A 20,102-nucleotide genomic window follows, 5' to 3' on the forward strand; every position below is an offset into this window, starting at 1 on the left:
AGCCACTGCAGCCAAATCAGCATCATTTACCAAACAGTGAAAAGATAGCAAGGAGCTGGGGCAAGACAAAGTCGACCCCAACTACAAGTTTCGATTGGAGAAGCACCTGTTATTGCAACCAAATCTATCAATCCATTACAAGTTTCGATTGGAGAAGCCCGGCCAGCCATATCAACCTGCTACAAAATAGAGGTGTTTATGCACACAGGCATCACATTCAAAACAAAAACATTACAAGAAATAATATTAAGCAAAGCAGAAAAGCTGAATCACTATATTAATTAAACTGTATATATCACAACTATACAGACACGATAATCTAGCGAGGGCTACGCTCTCACGCCATTTACACATCATCTCAGCATAGCTTCCATGTCCATATGGGAAGGTGTCAAACAGAATTGTTAAGATAATCCTCTCAACGCCATCCTCGGTTAACAATAAGAAAACATCAGACATAGTTAACCATGTCAATATCCTGATAAGAGAGAGCAAAACCATGAAATCCCGAGACACCAGCCTCCAATCACACTCCCATCAAGATTAAAATTTACTGAACTGTTCACCCTTTGTGTATTCTTCTGGCATTGTTATGCCAAAAAGAAAACCAAATTTAAATGCAAAGCTCCTCAGTACACATCAGAGGGGGGAGTTCTTAGACTGAATCACATCTCTCTGATTATTATGCCTCAACAACTGCGGAAACTGATTCATCTTCAGTGGACTCTAATGAAACATCTTCCTCAGTCTGATATGAAGTCTCTACTTCTTCCTCTCTTTTCTCGGCATCCGAATGTAGGAGTTTCTCTCTTAGCTTCATCAACAATTCTTCCCGAGCATCTTCATGCTCAGCGAGGTAGCGCTTCAGACTGTCTTTTCCATGGAAAGTTTGATCATTGACGGTATAATATGCACCAGCCTTTCTGATGAACTTGTACTTGCAACCAAATTCTAGAATTTCTGAGTCACGGTTGATCCCCTTGCCAAATTCTAGCTCAAATTGTGCAGTCTTGAACGGAGGAGCATGTTTATTCTTCACAATCTTCACCAAGACTTCACTTCCAACGGTCTGTCAAGAGCCCACGCTATTATAAGACCCCTAGCTCAACAAAGATCAATGGAAAGGTAAAACGTAATGAAGTACTACTGCATGCATATCACTGCACACATTGCATGTGTACGTGGACAATTGCAAATGCACAAACACAGGTGTCACTGAAATATTCTATAGGCAACTTATTATCATATGGGCAATAAATTCCCCAAACAACAATCCTTTCACCACTATAACAGCTCCAATATAAATACAAAACAAGTTGTGGAATGGAAAGCATAAATAAAGCCTAGTCACAGAGGCAGCCACTTAGTGAGTTTTCAGTACATTAGAAATTCATACAAAAATCATAGGACTAAAATCAAGAGATTCACAAAATTGTCAGCAGTTAAAATTTATCCCAAAAAAGAAAGTGAGAATCAAGAGAAAATCATGTCATTTTTGTTCTTTATAGATTTCTTTTCACTAAAAACTTTGCCTGTATCTATTAAGATCTCCCAAGAAATTACCTTGTACTATTATGCTGATAGCCTGATACTAATATCACTCATTGAAGCCATAAAAACTGGAGTCCATTTGTATAAACCATAGTCACTTATATCGTTCAAGGTAATTTCTCGTTGAGGGTTTTTCTTAGAGAGGTTTTCAAAAACTGTTCTTCTCGGGAAAATCTAAAGAGTTTTAAATATAAAAAAAATATAAAAATAATAGCTTTTGTATAAATTTTTCTTGCAAAAATATAAGGAAATAAGTTCAAAAAGTTTTTAAAATACAAAATAAACAAAAAATACAAAAAATGGCTTATAATATATAAATTAATTTTTTTACTAAAACTATCATGATAAATTCATGATATTTTCATATCTAACAATATTTTGAAAATATCACAATGTTTTTCCGATATTATTGGCTTACATAAATTTTGGTGATATTATCATGATATTTTCAAAATAATGCCAACATCGGTGACACAATATTATGGCTAACATCGATTAAACTACACAGGCTACCTACATAGATAGCTAACAGTTGTTAACAAGACAAGGCAGTTACCTCTTCCCCCTTTTTAATAAGGCCGATTCTTTTGATATTTAGGCGGACAGATGAATAAAATTTCAAGGCATTTCCTCCTGAAGTTACTTCAGTAGGTCCACCAAATCCTCCGAATGTGCTCAACTTTGATCTCACCTAAAATAACAAAACATCTTTACTTATCAAAGGAGACACAACTCTTGTTCTCAGAAAATATTAACAACGCATTTATTTTGCAAAAGAAAAATCAGAGATTCTGAAAATGAGTAGAAATGTGGATAACTTGGTCTCGATGATGTAAAAAAGAGAGGACCAGTTTTTAGAAAATACTGGGACATGAGTGTTTTAAGAAGTTATCCTTTGGGGCTCAATTGAAAAAAAAAGTGATAACAGCAGAAAAAAGAATAATGAACAGTGCATTTATAAAAGGGTGGCCTGCGGCTATAGCAAAGCCAGAAAATGTCACAGGGTCGTTCTGCACACAGAACAAGGAACTACACCCAACCCTCAAATTACACCATTGAAAACTGAAACATTTCTGGGTTTCTCCAACCCTCTGATTACACCATGTCATTGCAGAAAACAGGAGAGAATGGGCGTTTCAGTGGTATTCATGCTTGCTGGTAGGGATGGCAGCGGAAGGGGGCGGGGGCGGGAGACAAGGTCTCCACCCCCGCCCCATCTCAAAATTTTGCTCTCCATCCCCGCCTCCATCCCCGCACGGGTTTTGATTTTAACCTTCATCCCCGGTCCATTCTCCCTTTCATGTCCTCCATCCCCTATCCAAAAGGAAGGGCCCCGTTTCTCCGGTCCTTCCGCCGCTGCCGACTTCGGCCATTAGAGGAAGGAGAGGAGAGAAATGGGAACTCGCGCGGCTCATTAGAGGAGAGATTCGAGAAAGGGTTTTATGTTAGAGTTATAATATATAAGGGTATAATAGTGATTTTATTAACGAAAATCGGGGACGGGCCAGGGCAGGGGCAAGACTAAGTCCATCCCCGCGTGGGTTTGATTTTAACCTCCATCCCCAGTCCATTCCCTATTTCATGTCTTTCATCCCCGGTCCAAACGGGGCGAGGCGGGGCGGGGCCCCATTTCCCCCCAGTCCACTGCCATCCCTACTTGCTGGTAGCTTCCCCTGCTATTTCCAACCTTGACATGGCTGAGAGACAAGGGGATCTTCCACAAGTTATTCAACCGAAACTTTTATAATCCAAATACTGGGATATAGTGTGCCTAACAATGATTGATCTAGCAGGCAATTCAATGACAAAATCAAGAAGCATTATTAACAAATACAAGAGAAAGTGACAGACTTCTTTCGGCTTTTCATTATGGCATATGGAGCAGCTGACCTGATTTATAAAAATTAAAATAGTCTGTGAAAGAGATAATGAGTGGCTCAGCTTGCGAAGAGCCTGGCTCATCAATCTTGCCTGCACAGCCATATGTGCATCACCCATCTCACCGTCAAGCTCACTCTTCGGCACGAGAGCAGCCACCTGGATTCAAACTGGATCATTAATCAAAAACAACTAAAGCTAAGAAATTGAAACTCGTTTCAGAACAATACAAGCTTAGCAAATAAGTTATGTGACAATCCTAAAGAAAGCATACTTACATGCATAAAAAAAACAGACCTACAGAGTGCAATCAAAGAAATGGATACATACAGAGTTGCTAACTTTTTTTTGAGAGGAAAAGTTGTTAGCCTTTTACTCTTTTAGGATAAGAAAGAGGCTTTCCTTGGGTGGGAGTGTAACAAACGCCCCCTAAAAGAACTTTGAAACCACTTTGGGCAACAGAATCTAATAAGAATAATTTTAGAAGGCTAGGTACTCAACTATTCATTGACAAAGTTACACTACTTATGAATAGGGAAGTTGAACTTATGAAATATAAGTACAATATTCTCCACCCACAAGCAACAGCAAGCAAACTGATAGGGCCTCTATAAATGAATGAAAGACATAACCCAATTATTGAACAGATGCATAATACAGAGCAGCTCTACTTACACTGTCTACGACAACAACATCAATGGAACCACTACGAATCAAAGTATCTACAAGGCTGAGTGCCTGCTCTCCACAATCAGGTTGTGACAGCAATAAATTCTCTGTTTTCACACCAATAGCCTCTGCCAATGCTGGGTCAAGTGCATGCTCAGCATCAACAAAAACACAATAACCTGAAAAATGGAATGTAAGATATATGATCAATAAGTTGATTATTCGCATAAAAGAATACAAGAAATTGGTTTAACTTTGCCAGGGTGAATTTTTTTGTTTGTTGCTTGTCTGTAATTAAAAAGAACCCCAAATCAATTGAGTGACAAAAAATTGCCTATTGATTGTTCCACAGTTGATTCCTGCAAGAAAAAAGAACAGAAGGAATCTCATTGTATTACACTTAATTTTCAAAATTACCTCCATGCTTTTGTGCTTCTGCAATCACATGAAGGGCAAGAGTTGTTTTACCAGATGCCTCTGGACCATATATCTCAACAACACGCCCCTATATATAAGGTCATCAACCAAAATACCTAGTTAGAAAAAGGGGTAAACAGCTTAAAATCAGAAATACAAGAGGCTCAGCTTGCAACAGGACAAACATATGACCAAATAAACAGTACAAACTCAAATGTAGAGAAACATCATACAGCAATAACAATGCTGAAACTGCACAGCAGTGACACGCATGCATCTCATTTATCACTTCTGAGTCATTATTTTTCAACAGACAATAGCAACTCAGCCCCTGAAAAATGGCTGCTAGCAAAAGAAGGAATATCATTTACTAGTCTTAATTCTCACCTCTAAAACTGATTTATTGGTGCTACTCTCAAAATCAGCTAACAAAAACCATGTAGACCACACTCAATGTCCAAATGATTTTGAGCGCTTGTATTCACAATCCAACAAGGTTCTTATGGATTTTAGTTCTTTTGTTTCTCTAACATATGGGAGGCATCAAAATCCAATTCCACACAAGGGGGGGGGGGGGGGGGAATGAACTACAGGCTACAGCTGTTCACTACATCAATAATTTGCAAACAACCAACTATAGCATTCATCAATCCAAAGCGTGCATACCTCAAACTGAAATTTGCTGCTTCAATCAAAGGTGAACACAACCAAAAGATGAATAAGAGGCAGAAGAACAGCGAGTGATCATATCGCACACCCCATCACTCAAAAAAGAAATTAATGTTTCTACATAACAAGTTTACATGTAAAAAGAGCACCAACAACAATAATGATAAGACTAACGACTACCTTTGGAAGTCCTCCAATCCCCAGTGCCGCATCCAGGGCAAATGATCCGGTAGAAATTACAGGCACAACTCTAGGACCAGCATGACGACCAAGCCACATGATTGCTTCCTTCCCAAATGAGGATGTGATCTGGTCCAAGGCCTGCTGCAGAGCCACTTCTTTCTCATTCATTTTATCTTCACTAGAATCACTTCCATCTGATCTGGATTTCCTCCTTCCTAGAAACAACAAAAGCACCTTGGCTCACTGAAACAAATGAATATATAGTCTAGCCCTACTGTAAACGGCTCCATATCAAGGGGAAGTTTCTAACCAGATTTCGCAAAATTACGTAATTGAAAAGAAGACACTGAAATTCCGGGTCTATATACCTGCAACCAACAGAATCACGAAATGAGAAGCTTTAAGATTTGAAAATTTCCGCTAATGGCTGAGTACATAAGCATTGCCTTTACATGCATCTGTGTGTATGTATGTGCATCTGTTTCCCCGTTCATTGCCATAATAAAAAGTCAAGTATTTTATTGGAATTCATTGAAGAAAATGACATAGATCATTGGAACAAACTTCAATAGAAACGTACTATTCGATTAAACTAAAATACTACTGCTCGAATACATTTTCAAATGCTATCGAGATTTCTTGCAACAAGAAACCACAGTAAAAACCAATGAATCCATAAACAAATGGCATTGAGAACCTTCACGCAGTATGAGAGAAATCACCATCCTGAACACTGAAAACCAGTGAAAAGAAACAGGAAAAAGAAGAACAAATTAAAAAAAAAAAGAATTTCAAAAACAAGTTTTCTTTCTCTAACCCAAAACATAAAACCCCTCCAGTGTCCGGACACAAAAAAAAAACTGACTCCACAGAAGAACAAAATCACTAACTAATTGGGCAGAAAAAGATCTACACAATCACACCGTCCAATCCATTAAACGATAACTAACGAATCACCAAAACCCCACCAACCAACATGAAATTTACAACCCCAAGAGGTCATCCGGTAACTATTCCCTTCAGCAATAATACTAAAAACTGCTCCAAGTAACCAAAACGCCCAAGAAAAAAGATAGGCGGCTCTCAACTACTCATTCGAGCAAGTAACGGCTAACCCAAATGAACAGAAAGGTTAAAAAAAAAACCGTCTTTGATATCCAACATCCATCAATACATCACCACTAAGAACCCGCAGAACCATAGAGAGAGAGAGAGAGGACGATACCTTGGAGTGAAGCAGAGAGGAGAGGCGAGAGGCGCCCATCAGAATCCTCGCCATCCTCTCTCTATCTCTATATCTCTCTCTCTAACCAAGGAGGAGAAGGGGGAATCGACTCGCAAGGAGAAGGGGGAGACGATTCCCCTCGCGGGCTTTTAGCGCGGGAAACGCTTCGCCTTGTTAGGGTTTCGTCCTTCCTCCTCCGTGCGTCGCTCGCATTTGAATTTGCTCCTTCGCTTTTAACCCTTTGAAGGGAAACTGAATGTCTTGTTGTCGCCTTTGTTGGGCCTGCAAACGGATCGGAATTCGGACGCCTATCCGACCCATACTAGATCTGATCCGGGAGCCAGGATTAGGTGCCATCACATGGCACACTTTAAAGTGTGCCGCTGCACCTGATGCCCTCCATCTTTGGCTGACAGTCTGTCAGTTGTGGGGCCCAGATAGAAGGCACCCAGGTGCAGATGCACACTCAAAGTGTGCCATGTAATGGCACCTGATCCGGATAGTGTATGTCCGAATCTGAGTGGGATCAGGAACATGTTATGGTATATTGGGAACACGGACAAAATTGGATAAGCACGTACGGTTAGGTGCAGGATAGTTTAGACCCATTTGGCTCTATCACTTGAAAATCATGGGTTTTTTACACAGCTAGATCCTCTATCATATTGTGAGATCCAAATACAATTTGGTTCCAGTACTGGACCCAACTTTAAGAACCTGATACAGTGTTGTATCAAACCTAACCAAACCATATCCGACCCATGCATATTTTTTACCAACTCTTTGGGAGTTGGGACTAGCGTTTGTTTTAGTAATTAGCAGAAAGGCAAGACTTAAAAAAGTTAAGCACTCTATTCCTTCTGATCTGTTGACTGCAACGATAGACCAAAGATAAGATTAGAAGAGAGAAAGATAGAATGCCTCTAATCCCTATTAGAAGCCTTTTCCAAAGCTAAGTGAATTGAGAGGTCGCTAACGATCAAATAGAGTGAGGGAGCAAAGCGATCGACCAGTAAAGATTAAAACTTTTAATTGGGGGGTTAAATGTATGGACAAAGTATCATTAATATGTATGAGGGGTCTAGGGATGACTGTGGACCGGGGCAGGGGTGGGGGACAAGGTCTCCAGCCCTGCCCCGTCTCAAAATCCGGACCTCTATTCCTGCATGGATTTGGATTTTAACCTCCACCCCTGCCTCTATCCCCGGTTCAAACGGAGGCGAGGCGGGCTGGGGCCCGGTTTCCCCTCGATCTATTGCCATCCCTTAGAAGGATTGGAGATGGGGAGGAACGGGGACGGGGCAGGAGAAAGTGTAAGTCCAGTTTCAGCCCGAATAATTGAAAGTACTGACAAACAAGGAGGGTCCTTCTAATTCATTCCAAAACCAGTTCTTGCCATTAATTTCCTCTCAAGTCATTTTTGCTAAATTTCCATCTACCAAACAAATTAAGCTTAAATACCTTACGAGGCAAACTGACTAAACTCTTTTTTACCCGTTTTCTTTTTGTTTCTCATTTGGAGAGGTCACTTTACCATGACTTTTTTAACCATTCAACTTCCTACTAAAGATTTACTTAGGCGTGGTTAATTTGTTTCATGCAACTTACATGAGAAAAGTGTTGAGTTGGCAACCCTAGACCTAGTTTGATTCATTTCCATGTAAAGGAAAGGCTTTATATGAGAATGACCATTGATTTCTAAAAAGTATTGTCAACTCAACCATGTGAAAGCTTTAATAGGAGGAGGTATAAATGAATTTAGGAATACAAAGTGGTTGGTGGTGGATTACATCAGGTTGCCAACTCAACATTCTTCTATGTAAGTTGTATGAAACAAATGAGACCCTAATGTAACTCATTTTCTCCTGAATGAAACCAACACCTATCATTTTTTATATGTAAATTTATTCATACCACACTAACTTTCATATGAACTGCTTTTGATAGGATTTTTTTTTAAAAACAGCATCCATTTTCATGCAAAGCCTTTCCTTTACACGAAAATGAAACAAATGAATCATTGTATCATTTCCACCTTAAAAGACCCGTGATGAAAGGTCAATCTAACGTGTGAAAACGTCATGTAAATCCATGGGCAAAGGCTGGTGCCAATGTACTTTTGTATTAAATGCATAATCAACGTAACAAAAACCTTTGTTGACTGTGGGTCCCACAAGAAAATGGAGTTGACATGCCTGTTTTACCGACACATGAAAAAGATGGGGTTTCATAAGTGAACAGAACCCCACCCACAACATTTGCTCAGTCCAATATCGTCAATGTCCCTTGCCCAAACCCAGATGGAAAACTATTCCCAGTGAGCAAACGAGAGTAATCTGGAGTTTTACACTGTTGACACCAAATTAAGTTTAATGGTCAACATGACGCCTACTGGCGGGTGATGAGATGTCCCAACTATAGTAGTGATTTTTTTCGTTGAAAGGCAAGCTGGGGTTAGGCAGACAGACCCCTACCAGTTATACAACTATACCATTGGGTTTTGAACCTGTAACGTCCCAACACAAGGTGATGAGCACTAGCTGATCCTACCAGACAAGAGCGGAGCTCCAATTGGTAACTATAGTGGTGATTTCTCCACCCTAAACTTTTAACCCAAAAGATAAAAATACTCAAGTTCCTGTGCTACTTTGATACAAGTAACAGAAAATAAAAGTTAAATATGAAGTCATGAAACAGATTGTTAACAGCTTTACAAATTGCAAGAGCAAATACTATGACAAGCACCTCTGTTGAGAGATTGGCAATCGATAAGTTTGGAATGCAAGCACAGTCTGAACCAATTCTGAAGAGCAAATGCAAAGCACAGTCTTGCCAAACCATGCCATAACGATCAGCACGTACACTTTTTTTTTTTGGTGATTAAGTTCCCTGCAGAAGCAGGTAATCTCCCGACCGGTTTACCCATAATCTCCCGCTCGGGTTACCCATACCCAAGCCCTTACGGAGCCCACCAGTAAGTTGAAAGATGAAGGGGTCAGCACCTTCTCCCCACGTCCGCTCTATCACCACACCACTTTATTTTCACCGATAGACCGTTCTTTGAAAATATCGCAAATTTAATCACAAAATTTTAAAAAACAATAGGGCATTTTTCAAAGTATTACTGATTTTCGCATTATTAACAAAATCATCATGGTACCAACGGGGGGCTCTGCTTGGTTGGCAGGAGCTGTTAGTGCACGTTACCATATGTTGGGATGTTGCAAGTTCAAAACCCAATGGTATTTTGTGTAACAGGTGGGGTCTGCCTAACCCCCAGCTTGCCTATAAAAAAAAAACATAATCATCATGGTGTGTTTTATGATTGCGTCATGACTCATAAGTCGCTTTTGGAAACATCATGCTCCTCCGCGGCAGTATCACCTGGGTACATAGTAAGAGGGAAGCGAGGAGGTGTTTGGAGATTTTGCTATTGAAGGGCAAAAAAGTAATTTAACATATCGACCATTTTTCTTTCCTCTTCGCATCTCATCTCAGACAATGATTTTGCTTTTTAGGGATAGTCCAAGGAAAAAACCCACTCATCGATGACCACACATTGGCTGACCTCTGGTTGGTAAAACCAGGGTTACTAGAAACACTAACTCGTGGAACAGTTAAATGCGGCGCTTCTAAAATCTGCAGGGAAGCAACCATTTTAAATGGAAAGTGTACTTCTCCACTTCGCTTCCCATTATCGGAAAGCGAGTTTTTTTTTTTTTTTTAGGGGGGCTTGGACAGTTTTAGGCTTCGATAACTTTTTTTACTGAAAAATAACTCGGTTTTTAAAAGAGTAAAGTGGTAATTTTTTTATTCTTGTGAAATATAAAAAACAAAAGCCAAATAAGATTTGGGTTTTCCATTCCCAAACCCTACAAACTCTCTCTCGCTGGCTCCCTCCCTCCTCTCCGGTGACCTCTAAGGGTGTCTTTAGGGACTCTTTTTTAACTCTCTGCCTCTCTCCCTCTCTGTTGCTCTGACACTCTCTCCATCTCTCGCTCTCTCTATGTTTCTGTTTCTCTGGCTTTGACTCTCTCTCGCAGCAAATTGTTGGTCTAGTTCATGCTAGGTACCGATGTGTTCTTTCTTGCTTAGTTTTAATTGTGCTATGATTATGTCATCATATTAAATTGTAAAAAATACTTTGTATGGATCATTTTTTTTCTATTATTTTAAAGCATTTTAAGATAAAATCCAACAAATTTGATAGTGTGTAGTGTGTACACTGTATAATGATTGTTCTCTAAGCTAATTTAATATTCTCCTATTATTTGAGACTTTGGATGCTGACAGCAATTATCATTTTTTAATCTTGAATTATAAAATTTTCTTGATGTTTTATTTATTAAATGCTTGTAATGATGCATTTGTTAAATGATTGCAAAAGAAATATAAATTATTAATTTATTTTGATATATTATTTATTAAATGGTTTCAACATTATGCATTTGTTAAATGGTTGGACTTGCATATATGATTTAGTTTTGAGATTAATAGATCAAGTCTAATGTTATTTACTCATGTTTATATTTTGGTAAAATAAAAAAATATAATTATATTTTTTATTCTCTATTCGCTTCCAACTCAAATCCTAGTTAGCTTTCCTCTCTTGGACCTTACATCTCTCTCTATAAGTAAATCAAAGATTCCGCCATCATGGTAGAAAACTGTCCAGATAGCACAAGTGGGCCGCATTCTTCATATAGATCCTTTCGTACCTCCCTCCACATGAAAGAATTCTCGTGAAAAAGCTGTGGTAGCTTTTAATGATATGGTTAGTATATTGGCCCATGTATCCAACTCTTTTTTTAACCAAATCTGGTGCAACAAACCACCGGGCTGGCACCCGTACTTGTAACCTTTGTACAAATTCACCATGAGATGGGACTTTGCAAGTTAGAACCCACTGGTATGGATGGTTGAATAACTACTTGGTTGTATAGCCACCAGTAATGGTTGTATGCTGGAAAAGAGGGGGGCTTAATCCCCCAGTTTTTTTTGGATTGAAAAGCTAGGAGAAAGGCCACTATTCCTTTATTTAGATCGACTATATACAACTATACAATAAGAGAGACAACTATAGAGCAGAACAACAAAATCAAATGAGCAAATTAGACTCATTACACACATCCCAGTCAGCTGGCTAATGCACCAGCTAAATGCATCCTAATTGCGCAAATGAGAGCACAGGTGAAAAAACAAAAACCATGCTCAATTACAAAAAATGCTATCGATGGATGTAAGAGCAGCTTGCAATTTAGGAACCATAGTATGGGTACCATTTTTCAATGACCTGAGCCAACTTCCCCAACGGGCGTTGGAAGTAGAGATGGAGATTTGCTGCCTCTGACAGTTATGCGAAGTTAACAAGTCCTCCAATGTCAAAGACTCCGGGAAAATCATTTCACAAAACCCCACACGAACTCCTGCTCGCAGGAAGGAGACCTGATAGTTTATAATGCTTGTAGTAGCAGTCCTTATATATAGTATTAACAATCGAAATATGGTCGAAAGAAAAATAAAAGCATATTTAATTCGTCTACCTTGACTGCGATGCAAGATTTGAATGTGAAAGAATTCATATATTTTCCTATCATCTTCATCCAAGTCTTCCTAGGCCTACCCCGACCTCTTTTAACTAATATATTTCCCCATTTCTCCATCCTTTTAACTGGAGCATCATTAGGTCTTCGCTGAATATGTCCAAACCACTGTAAATGATTCGCTCTCATCTTATTTTCAATGGATGCAACGTCTACCTTCTTACATATCTCCTAGTTTAGAATCTTATCTTTTATTGTATTTTCACACATCCATTGAAGCATACACATCTCAGTTACACTCATTTTTTGAATATGATGTCTCTTGACAGCCCAACATTCTGTACCATATAGTAAAGCGGGTCTAATTGTCATCCTATAAAACTTTTTCTTCAACCGCAATGGCATTTTATGATCACACAACACTCCAATTACACTTTTTCATTTCATCAACTCAACCTTTATCCTATGATTTACATCTCCATCAATTTCTCCATCCTTTTGAATGATAGATCCCAAATATTTGAAACAGTCATCCACCAATATTTATTGCTCACCAAGCTTCACTAAACTCCCATCACTACTTCGTTGCTTACTAAACCAACATTCCATGTATACTAGCTTACTCTTACTCAACTTAAAACCTCTTGCTTCCAATGTCTGTCTTCATAATTTTAACTTAGCATTAACCCCAACTCTAGACTCATCAATCAAAACAATATCATCAGCAAACAACATACACCACAACATATTTTCTTGAATTGATCTCGTAAGCTCATCCATCACTATAGCAAATAGGAAAGGGCTTAATGCAGATCCTTGATGTAACCCAATCGTTATAGGAAAATTGGTTGCCACCCCTCCACAAGTACGAACATTGGTTACTACTCCTTAGTACATATCTTTAATTATACTAATATACTTGAGAGAAACATCTTTCTTCATCATTGTCCACCATAGAACATCTCTAGGTACTCTATCGTATGCCTTCTCCAAATCAATAAAAAACCATATGCAAATCTTTGTTCCTCTCTCTATATCTCTCAATAAGTTGTCTAAGAAGATGTATAGCTTTCATAGTCGATCTTTCAGGCATAAAACCAAATTGATTCTCTGATATCATGACAACCTTTCTCAACCTATACTCAATCACCCTCTCCCAAAGTTTCATAGTATGACTCATGAGTTTTATACCATGACAGTTTGTGCAATCTTGTATATCACCCTTATTCTTATATAAAGGCACCAAAGTCCTCTTCCTTCACTCATTAGGCATTTTTTTTGTTCGTCAAATCTTGCTAAAAAGATTTGTCAACCATTCTAAACCTTTCTCACCCAAGCATTTTCAAACCTCAATAGGTATACCATTTGGGCCAACTGCCTTTCTTGATTTCATTTTCTTCAAAGCCTCTGGAATTTTTTTCTTTTTAATCTTGCACATGAAGTCATGATTCATCTCATGAAAAGGAATGGAGAAGTCTCCAAGATCCTGAGCATGACTTTCATTAAATAGCTTATCAAAATAATCTTTTCATCTCTCCTTAATCTCCTTATCTTTGACTAAAACCCTTTGCGTTTCATCTTTGTTATATCTAACCATACCCAGATCCCTCAATTTTCAATCTTTCATCTTTGCAAGCCTGTAAATATCCTTCTCGCCCTCTTTGGTATCCAACTTGTCATAAACCTTCTTATATACCTTATCTCTCACGTTTCGAACTACTTTTTTAGCTTCCTTTTTTGCTATCATATATTTCTCCAAATTTTCATTATCACGACTCTTACTTAGATTTCTATAACAATATTTTTTAACCTTAATAGCTAATTTGACATCCTTGTTCCACCAAGATGTATCCTTACCTAGCGGTGCACCGCCTTTAGACTCACCCAATACCTCCTTAGCTACCTTTCTCATGCAACCCGCTATCTTATTCCACATTGATTCTGAATCATCCTCGAGACACCAATCAACTCCCTTAACTACCTGCTCTACAAACATTCCTTGTTTAGCTCCTTTAAGTGCCCCCACTTAATTCTAGGATTTATCCTATGTCTAACCCTTTTGCGGCATTTTCTAAATCTAAGATCTAAAATTAAGACTATGTTGTATAGCTACACGTTCTCCCGGTATAACCTTACAATCGATGCAACAACTCTTATCTCTCTTTCTAAGTAGGAAAAAATCTATCTGACTCATATTAACCCCACTTTTAAATGTTACAAGGTGAAACTCCCGCTTCCTAAACCAAGTGTTGGCTAAGATCATATCATAGGATAAACCAAAATCTAAAATCCTTTCTCCATTTTCGTTTCTTTCTCCTATACCATAGCCTCCATAGATACTCTCAAATTCATCCCTACTAATGCCTACATGTCCATTAAGGTCACCGTCGATGAAAAGCTTTTCTCCATAAGATATCCTTTGTACTACTTCATCTAAATCTTTACAAAATTGATGCTTAATGGATTCATCTAAACCTACTTGAGGTGCACAAACATGAATAATATTAATAATATCTGTACCTAATACTAATTTAATAAGTAAAATCCTATCACTCTTCCTACGGACCTCAACTACATTATCTATAAACTCACGACTAATAACAATCCCTACTCCATTCTTATTTCTATTTACTCCTGTATACCAAATCTTATATCCCCAATGTTCTATCACTTTTGTTTTCTCACCTACCCATTTGGTCTCTTGTAGACATAAAATATCAATCTTTCTCCTACACATAACATCTACTAACTCTACCAACTTACAAGTTAAAGACCCTATGTTCCAAGTGGCTAACCTAATTTTATGGTCTTGAACTATCTTCTTTACCCCCACCCGTCCAACAAAGTGAGGGAACCCTTGCCTATTTGACACCACACCCGGGCGCCAGTGTGACACATCGCTTCCGGGCGACAACCTAGCAACCTTGCCCATTTATCACTGCCTCTGGGCCTATGGAGTACAACGCGTCGCTCAGTAAGGAACGCCCCAACGAAATTCTCATATTGGTTCATATTCATAGGTTGTGACTAAGTTTTTATACTAGTTGTCACTAGCCTACCACAACCCTCCTCCTTTATCCGGGCTTGAGACCGACAGTGTATAACTAAACAGTTATATATATATATATATATATAGAGAGAGAGAGAGAGTAATGCTATGGTGCTCCTGAAGTACCTACTCCCACGTACTAGAAATCATGGTTGTAGGTTGTATCTTCTCAATTAAACCTTATAGATGTACTCAACATAGTTTATTTGATAGGAATCAGGCTTTGGATCATGTTGTTTGGATATAAAAATAGGATTTTTTAAGTCATGAAATTTTGATACATTGTGAGCCATTGATTTTTAAAAGTCTTAAAGAACATACATGTATGCTATAATCACATGATCCAAAACTTATTTTCAACTAAATAATGCTTAGAGATCATATCTATAGGGTCTGATCAACAAAAAAAGTTTAAGAAATTTGAAAATCTAAAGCTTCTGTTAGGCACCTTATCATTACCAATATATAGATAGAGGAAATAAGGACTTCTAAATAATGAATATGTATTCACTATCAATTATACATGCCCAATACTAATATAGTGACACACCAAGTTAATGTTTCAAATGTAATATTTTCTGAGAAAATTCAGTGGCTTATCTATTTGTCGTGAGAAGGAATAGCAGTTAGTTCCCTAATATATATGAAACTGTTCTTGAGCATGAACACTCATTTTACTAGGTCAAAAGACTCAAAACCCCAGTATCAGAGTTGCTTGTGAGCGCAACTCTTAGTTACCTATAATTTGTTACAAGTATACATCATCAATCCACAAAAGTCATCAAAAGCAAAAGAGTTTTCAGGGCATTTTTTAAAATAAAAACTATTCATAAAATTAATAAACGTACAACTTGGTGGTAAGTGGTAGCAATGGGAAGCCCCCCCCCCCCCACCACCACCACCACCACCACCACCACCACCACCACCACACACACACACAGCGCACAACAATAGATGCAGAAAAATCACGATCAATTACAAACACAAAACACCTCAAGTAATAAAAACAATAAAAGCACAAAACAATGTCAAAAAGTTCTATCCAAAAACTAAAACAAGAGAACACAATAGTTCTGAATTTGGTGGAGAAACAAAAGCATAATAAATATTGCAAGAAATAGTAAGGTGATTTAGGTGAAAATCCTATTTTTAGATGAAATTGGCTTCAAAGGTATTCCTCTTTTGAATGATATGAGATCATCAGATCAATTATATTGACACTAACAATGCCACTAGCTACTGGTTGCATGAAAGTGAAAAGCAAAAAGAATATTTACCAAAACAATTCATATAAAGAAAATGACCTCATACAAAACTTTTAAAATGACAAAGTATGATCACACACAATCAATGCCAAAGGCAAAGCAGACCTAGCAAGCAGCAACACTAAAGCAAGCACAATTATCCTTGCTGCAAGTTGTAGAGTATATAGATCATCAAGTGACCACAATGATGTCGATAATCTTCATCGTGACTGCAAAACTGAAAACAACTAATGCCAGTAGATGAGTCAAGTGACCTCATAGATAGCTTGTAGGTAATCGTGGAAAAAGTCAATGCAGCACATACAACTTCTTTCTAAGCAAAATTGTCACTAGCATGTAGAAATGATAAAATATTCACAGCCATTCTTTTGTGCATCATTAACTCGTTAAGATGAGGTATGAATTAATTGTCCATATTTATCCCAGGCAAAACCAGAAAATTCAGCTATATAGACAATGAAAACAATGAAGTTAGGATCAGCTGGTTTTGGAACTAATCAATGCAAACTTATCACTACCAGTTCAATTAACTCAAATTAGATTAATCTACTCATTATCTAAAAAAGATTAAGGGACATTGGTTACATCTCTACCCAAGACAAGCCATTTTACCTTGAAAGCGATGCTCAGGCATGCTTCACCATGGGGGGAGGGTGTGAACCCATTTTGGTAAGAACAATGGTTTTTTGCTTTTATTATTTAGGCTCCACCACATATCTCCAATGAGATGCTTGTTTCACGGTTTAACCTCACTTAAGAAATGTGCCTTCTTTCATACGAAAGAGAGCATCTTTCCTAGGAAAGAGCATGAAACAAGCACTCCCTGAACAAATACATATTTAGTGATATCAATGGAAAATAAAATAATAGTTCTCAAGGAATGACTGATATGAATAATAAAGAACAAGAATAACTAATAAAAAACAAAGAACATGAATAAAGAAACAATTTCATTAAAGGGGTTCGTCATGCTATGGTAAAAAGAAGACTGTGGAAACAAATTTTTTTCCTTATATACTTGATGGTATGGTGAAAAAACCTTAGAGCTTAAACAAAGAACACTAAATGATTTTATCAACTTAAAAGACTCGTTGACAAGATGGATTAAAAAAGAATCACATGTCTTCAGATAGAAAATGTATAGAACTTCCTTGTAGAAAATGAAAGCAGCATTTGATTAGCACCCCTGCCAACACGTATCCACTCAAGTACACACAAATACCCAAGCATAATATCAAACAAGGATGAAAAAGGCAAGAACAACCATGACATCACAAATCCAAATAGTATAAGATAAATAACAAATTTCTAGAAGAAGGTTCAAATGTAAACAGCAAATGCAAATGAATACTAAACATAAATAACCTAATCAGCTACACTTCTTTCTCTGCCACTTCTGACTATCAATAGCATCAAATCACCTGTCTCATTCCAACCGAAATTGGATCATCTCATTTAGAAAAACTCCATCCAAGTTTAAAACATTCAATAGCATTAGAAAACTATCCATATGGCATGCCACCAGACAAGTAATGACCTTGGACTGGTTGTGAGCAGCATCAAGATTTCCATGCCACTTCTATTGTCACAAGTAAATCTTAACAATATGAGAATGTGATGCTACATGGTTTTGATATCAAATTGAAAATATCAAGGGATTTACACATCCCTTTAAATTCAGTTCTTCCCAATAAATCATAAAGAACTCAAATGACATACATATCAAACAACAACCACAATATTCATCAAACAATGCCCTTGTTTACATTACACAATAATGTGAAAAAGGCATAAAACCCAACAACAACGATTTCCTTTTCCTCTTCACAAGAGTTATAATTGTCCCATCTCTCAAAAGAAACATTATTTCTAAGCATTTCTTGATAAATAAAAAATCTGGATATCAACGAACCAAATAAGCCTCGCAAATACAGTCAAAATAAACACAGAATGGATAAAACAACACTAATCCAGTTGCTTTAGGCAAACTGATGGCAGAAACATGCACCAAATCACACAAGATAGAAAAAAGAAGACCCTCTCATATGTTACTCTAACCATGAAACTCAAGTTCCATTAGCTACAAAATGGGTTCTCTTGGGAAATCATTAAATCTTTATCTTCTACATCAGCTAAAACATGAAAACTTTATATTAGAATTAACGATTACCAATAATGCTAATGCTCAAATCGATAAAGATGTCCAAAACATATTTAAGATAGGTTTAAGCCATACAAATAACCAGGATACGATAAAAAAATCATTGTGCATCAACGCTTACTTATGAGCAATTTTAAACAATTATATATATATATATATATATATATATATATATATATATATATATATATATAGTTCGTTAAAGATCTTAAATATCACAGATACCCCAAGTCTAAGTAAATACAGAGATACACTCTGTAGCTTAAAACCTTTGTCACATGGGTGCGGGTGCAGCGCATTTTCAAAAATTTTGGACACGGGGACTCGGCTATATATATATATATATATATATATATATATATATATATAATAAAAAATTAATAATAAGATTATAAATTTTAAAGCAAAAATAAAAAGGTAATTCTTAACAACACAAACTTACCAAAATATATATATATTTTTAATATATATATATATAATTATATATATATATATATAATTATATATATAATAATAAGATTATAAATTTTAAAGAAAAAATAAAAAGGTAATTCTTAACAGCACAAACTTACCAAAATATAACAACGGGATGACAGGGAGGGGCTCGGCCCCTCCCCTATGAAAATGGGGCACCGGGGAGGGGCTTGGCCCCTCCCCTACAAAAATGGGGCACTGAGGAGGGGCTCGGCCCCTCCTCTGTGAAAACGGGATGGTAGGGAGGGGCTTGGCCCCTCCTCTACGCAAACAAAGAGAAGAAGAAGAAGATGATGAGAGGGAGAGAGATATTACCTGAGACTGAGAGGTGGTCGGAAAGCTGGCGTTGGGAGATGGCGCACGGGGGGTGTTGGCATCGACTGCCGGAATACGATGAGTGGGAGGGAGAGTCGAGCGTCGGGGGCTACCGACGACGAGTGGCTGGGAAATGGGAGAGAAAAGGGATGCTCGAGGGGCGGTGCCAGAGGGTCGCCGACGACGGTGGTCGCCGGTGGCCTACTGGAGCTTGGATGAGAGAGGAAACCCTAGAATTCTGTAAAAAGAATTCAAGGGCAGCCCCTCCCCTCCCCCTACACCTCGTAAGGGTCGGGCTCTGACCCCTCGACTGTTTTGGATCCAAGTCGGGTCCAAATCCAGACCCAACCCGAATCCAAATCATTTTTTTTAAAAAATGGATAAACATGGACTCGATCAAAGTTGACCGAGTCCAAAACGTGGATGGACTCGACCTCGATGTGTTGATCGAGTCTGACTCTCCATTGATCGAGTTTGCCCCGTGTTCGAAGCCGCACCCATGTCGAGGTGTATCAACGCGGGTGCAGTGACCATAAAGTTGAGTCCGTGTGACATAGCTTAAAACCTAATATTAGTAGGCCATGCATTTAGCTTGCTTAAACCAGATATCAACAAGCCATACAATCCTCTTGTAGATTTATTGCATAACAAAGACTGCAATTGTAACACTCATTAAAATTGCTCAAGTAACAAGCAATTCCAA

General features: G+C 37.9%; 1 protein-coding gene across 2 annotated transcripts; it reads right to left on the reverse strand.

Moving 5' to 3' along the window:
- Positions 1-246: 246 nt before the first annotated feature.
- Positions 247-6,795, reverse strand: LOC149833336 (DNA repair protein recA homolog 3, mitochondrial-like). 2 transcript variants are annotated; one of them, XM_090012805.1, is made up of 8 exons: positions 6,593-6,795; positions 5,678-5,735; positions 5,365-5,582; positions 4,516-4,603; positions 4,105-4,277; positions 3,442-3,588; positions 2,108-2,242; positions 247-1,069 (listed from the first exon to the last, which is right to left on the reverse strand). In XM_090012805.1, the coding sequence occupies exons 1-8, from the start codon at positions 6,644-6,646 to the stop codon at positions 683-685; spliced, it is 1,260 nt and encodes a 419-aa protein (XP_089868931.1). In that variant the 5' UTR covers positions 6,647-6,795; the 3' UTR covers positions 247-682. The 2 variants fall into 2 exon arrangements, with proteins under 2 accessions (XP_089868931.1, XP_089868932.1); XM_090012806.1 differs by having other exon boundaries at positions 932-1,099.
- Between the last annotated feature and the right edge of the window lie 13,307 nt (positions 6,796-20,102).

The sequence above is a fragment of the Nuphar pumila genome, chromosome 7 (genome assembly GCF_984573655.1).
Source record: "Nuphar pumila chromosome 7, dmNupPumi1.hap1.1, whole genome shotgun sequence".
Classification (NCBI taxonomy): domain Eukaryota; kingdom Viridiplantae; phylum Streptophyta; class Magnoliopsida; order Nymphaeales; family Nymphaeaceae; genus Nuphar; species Nuphar pumila.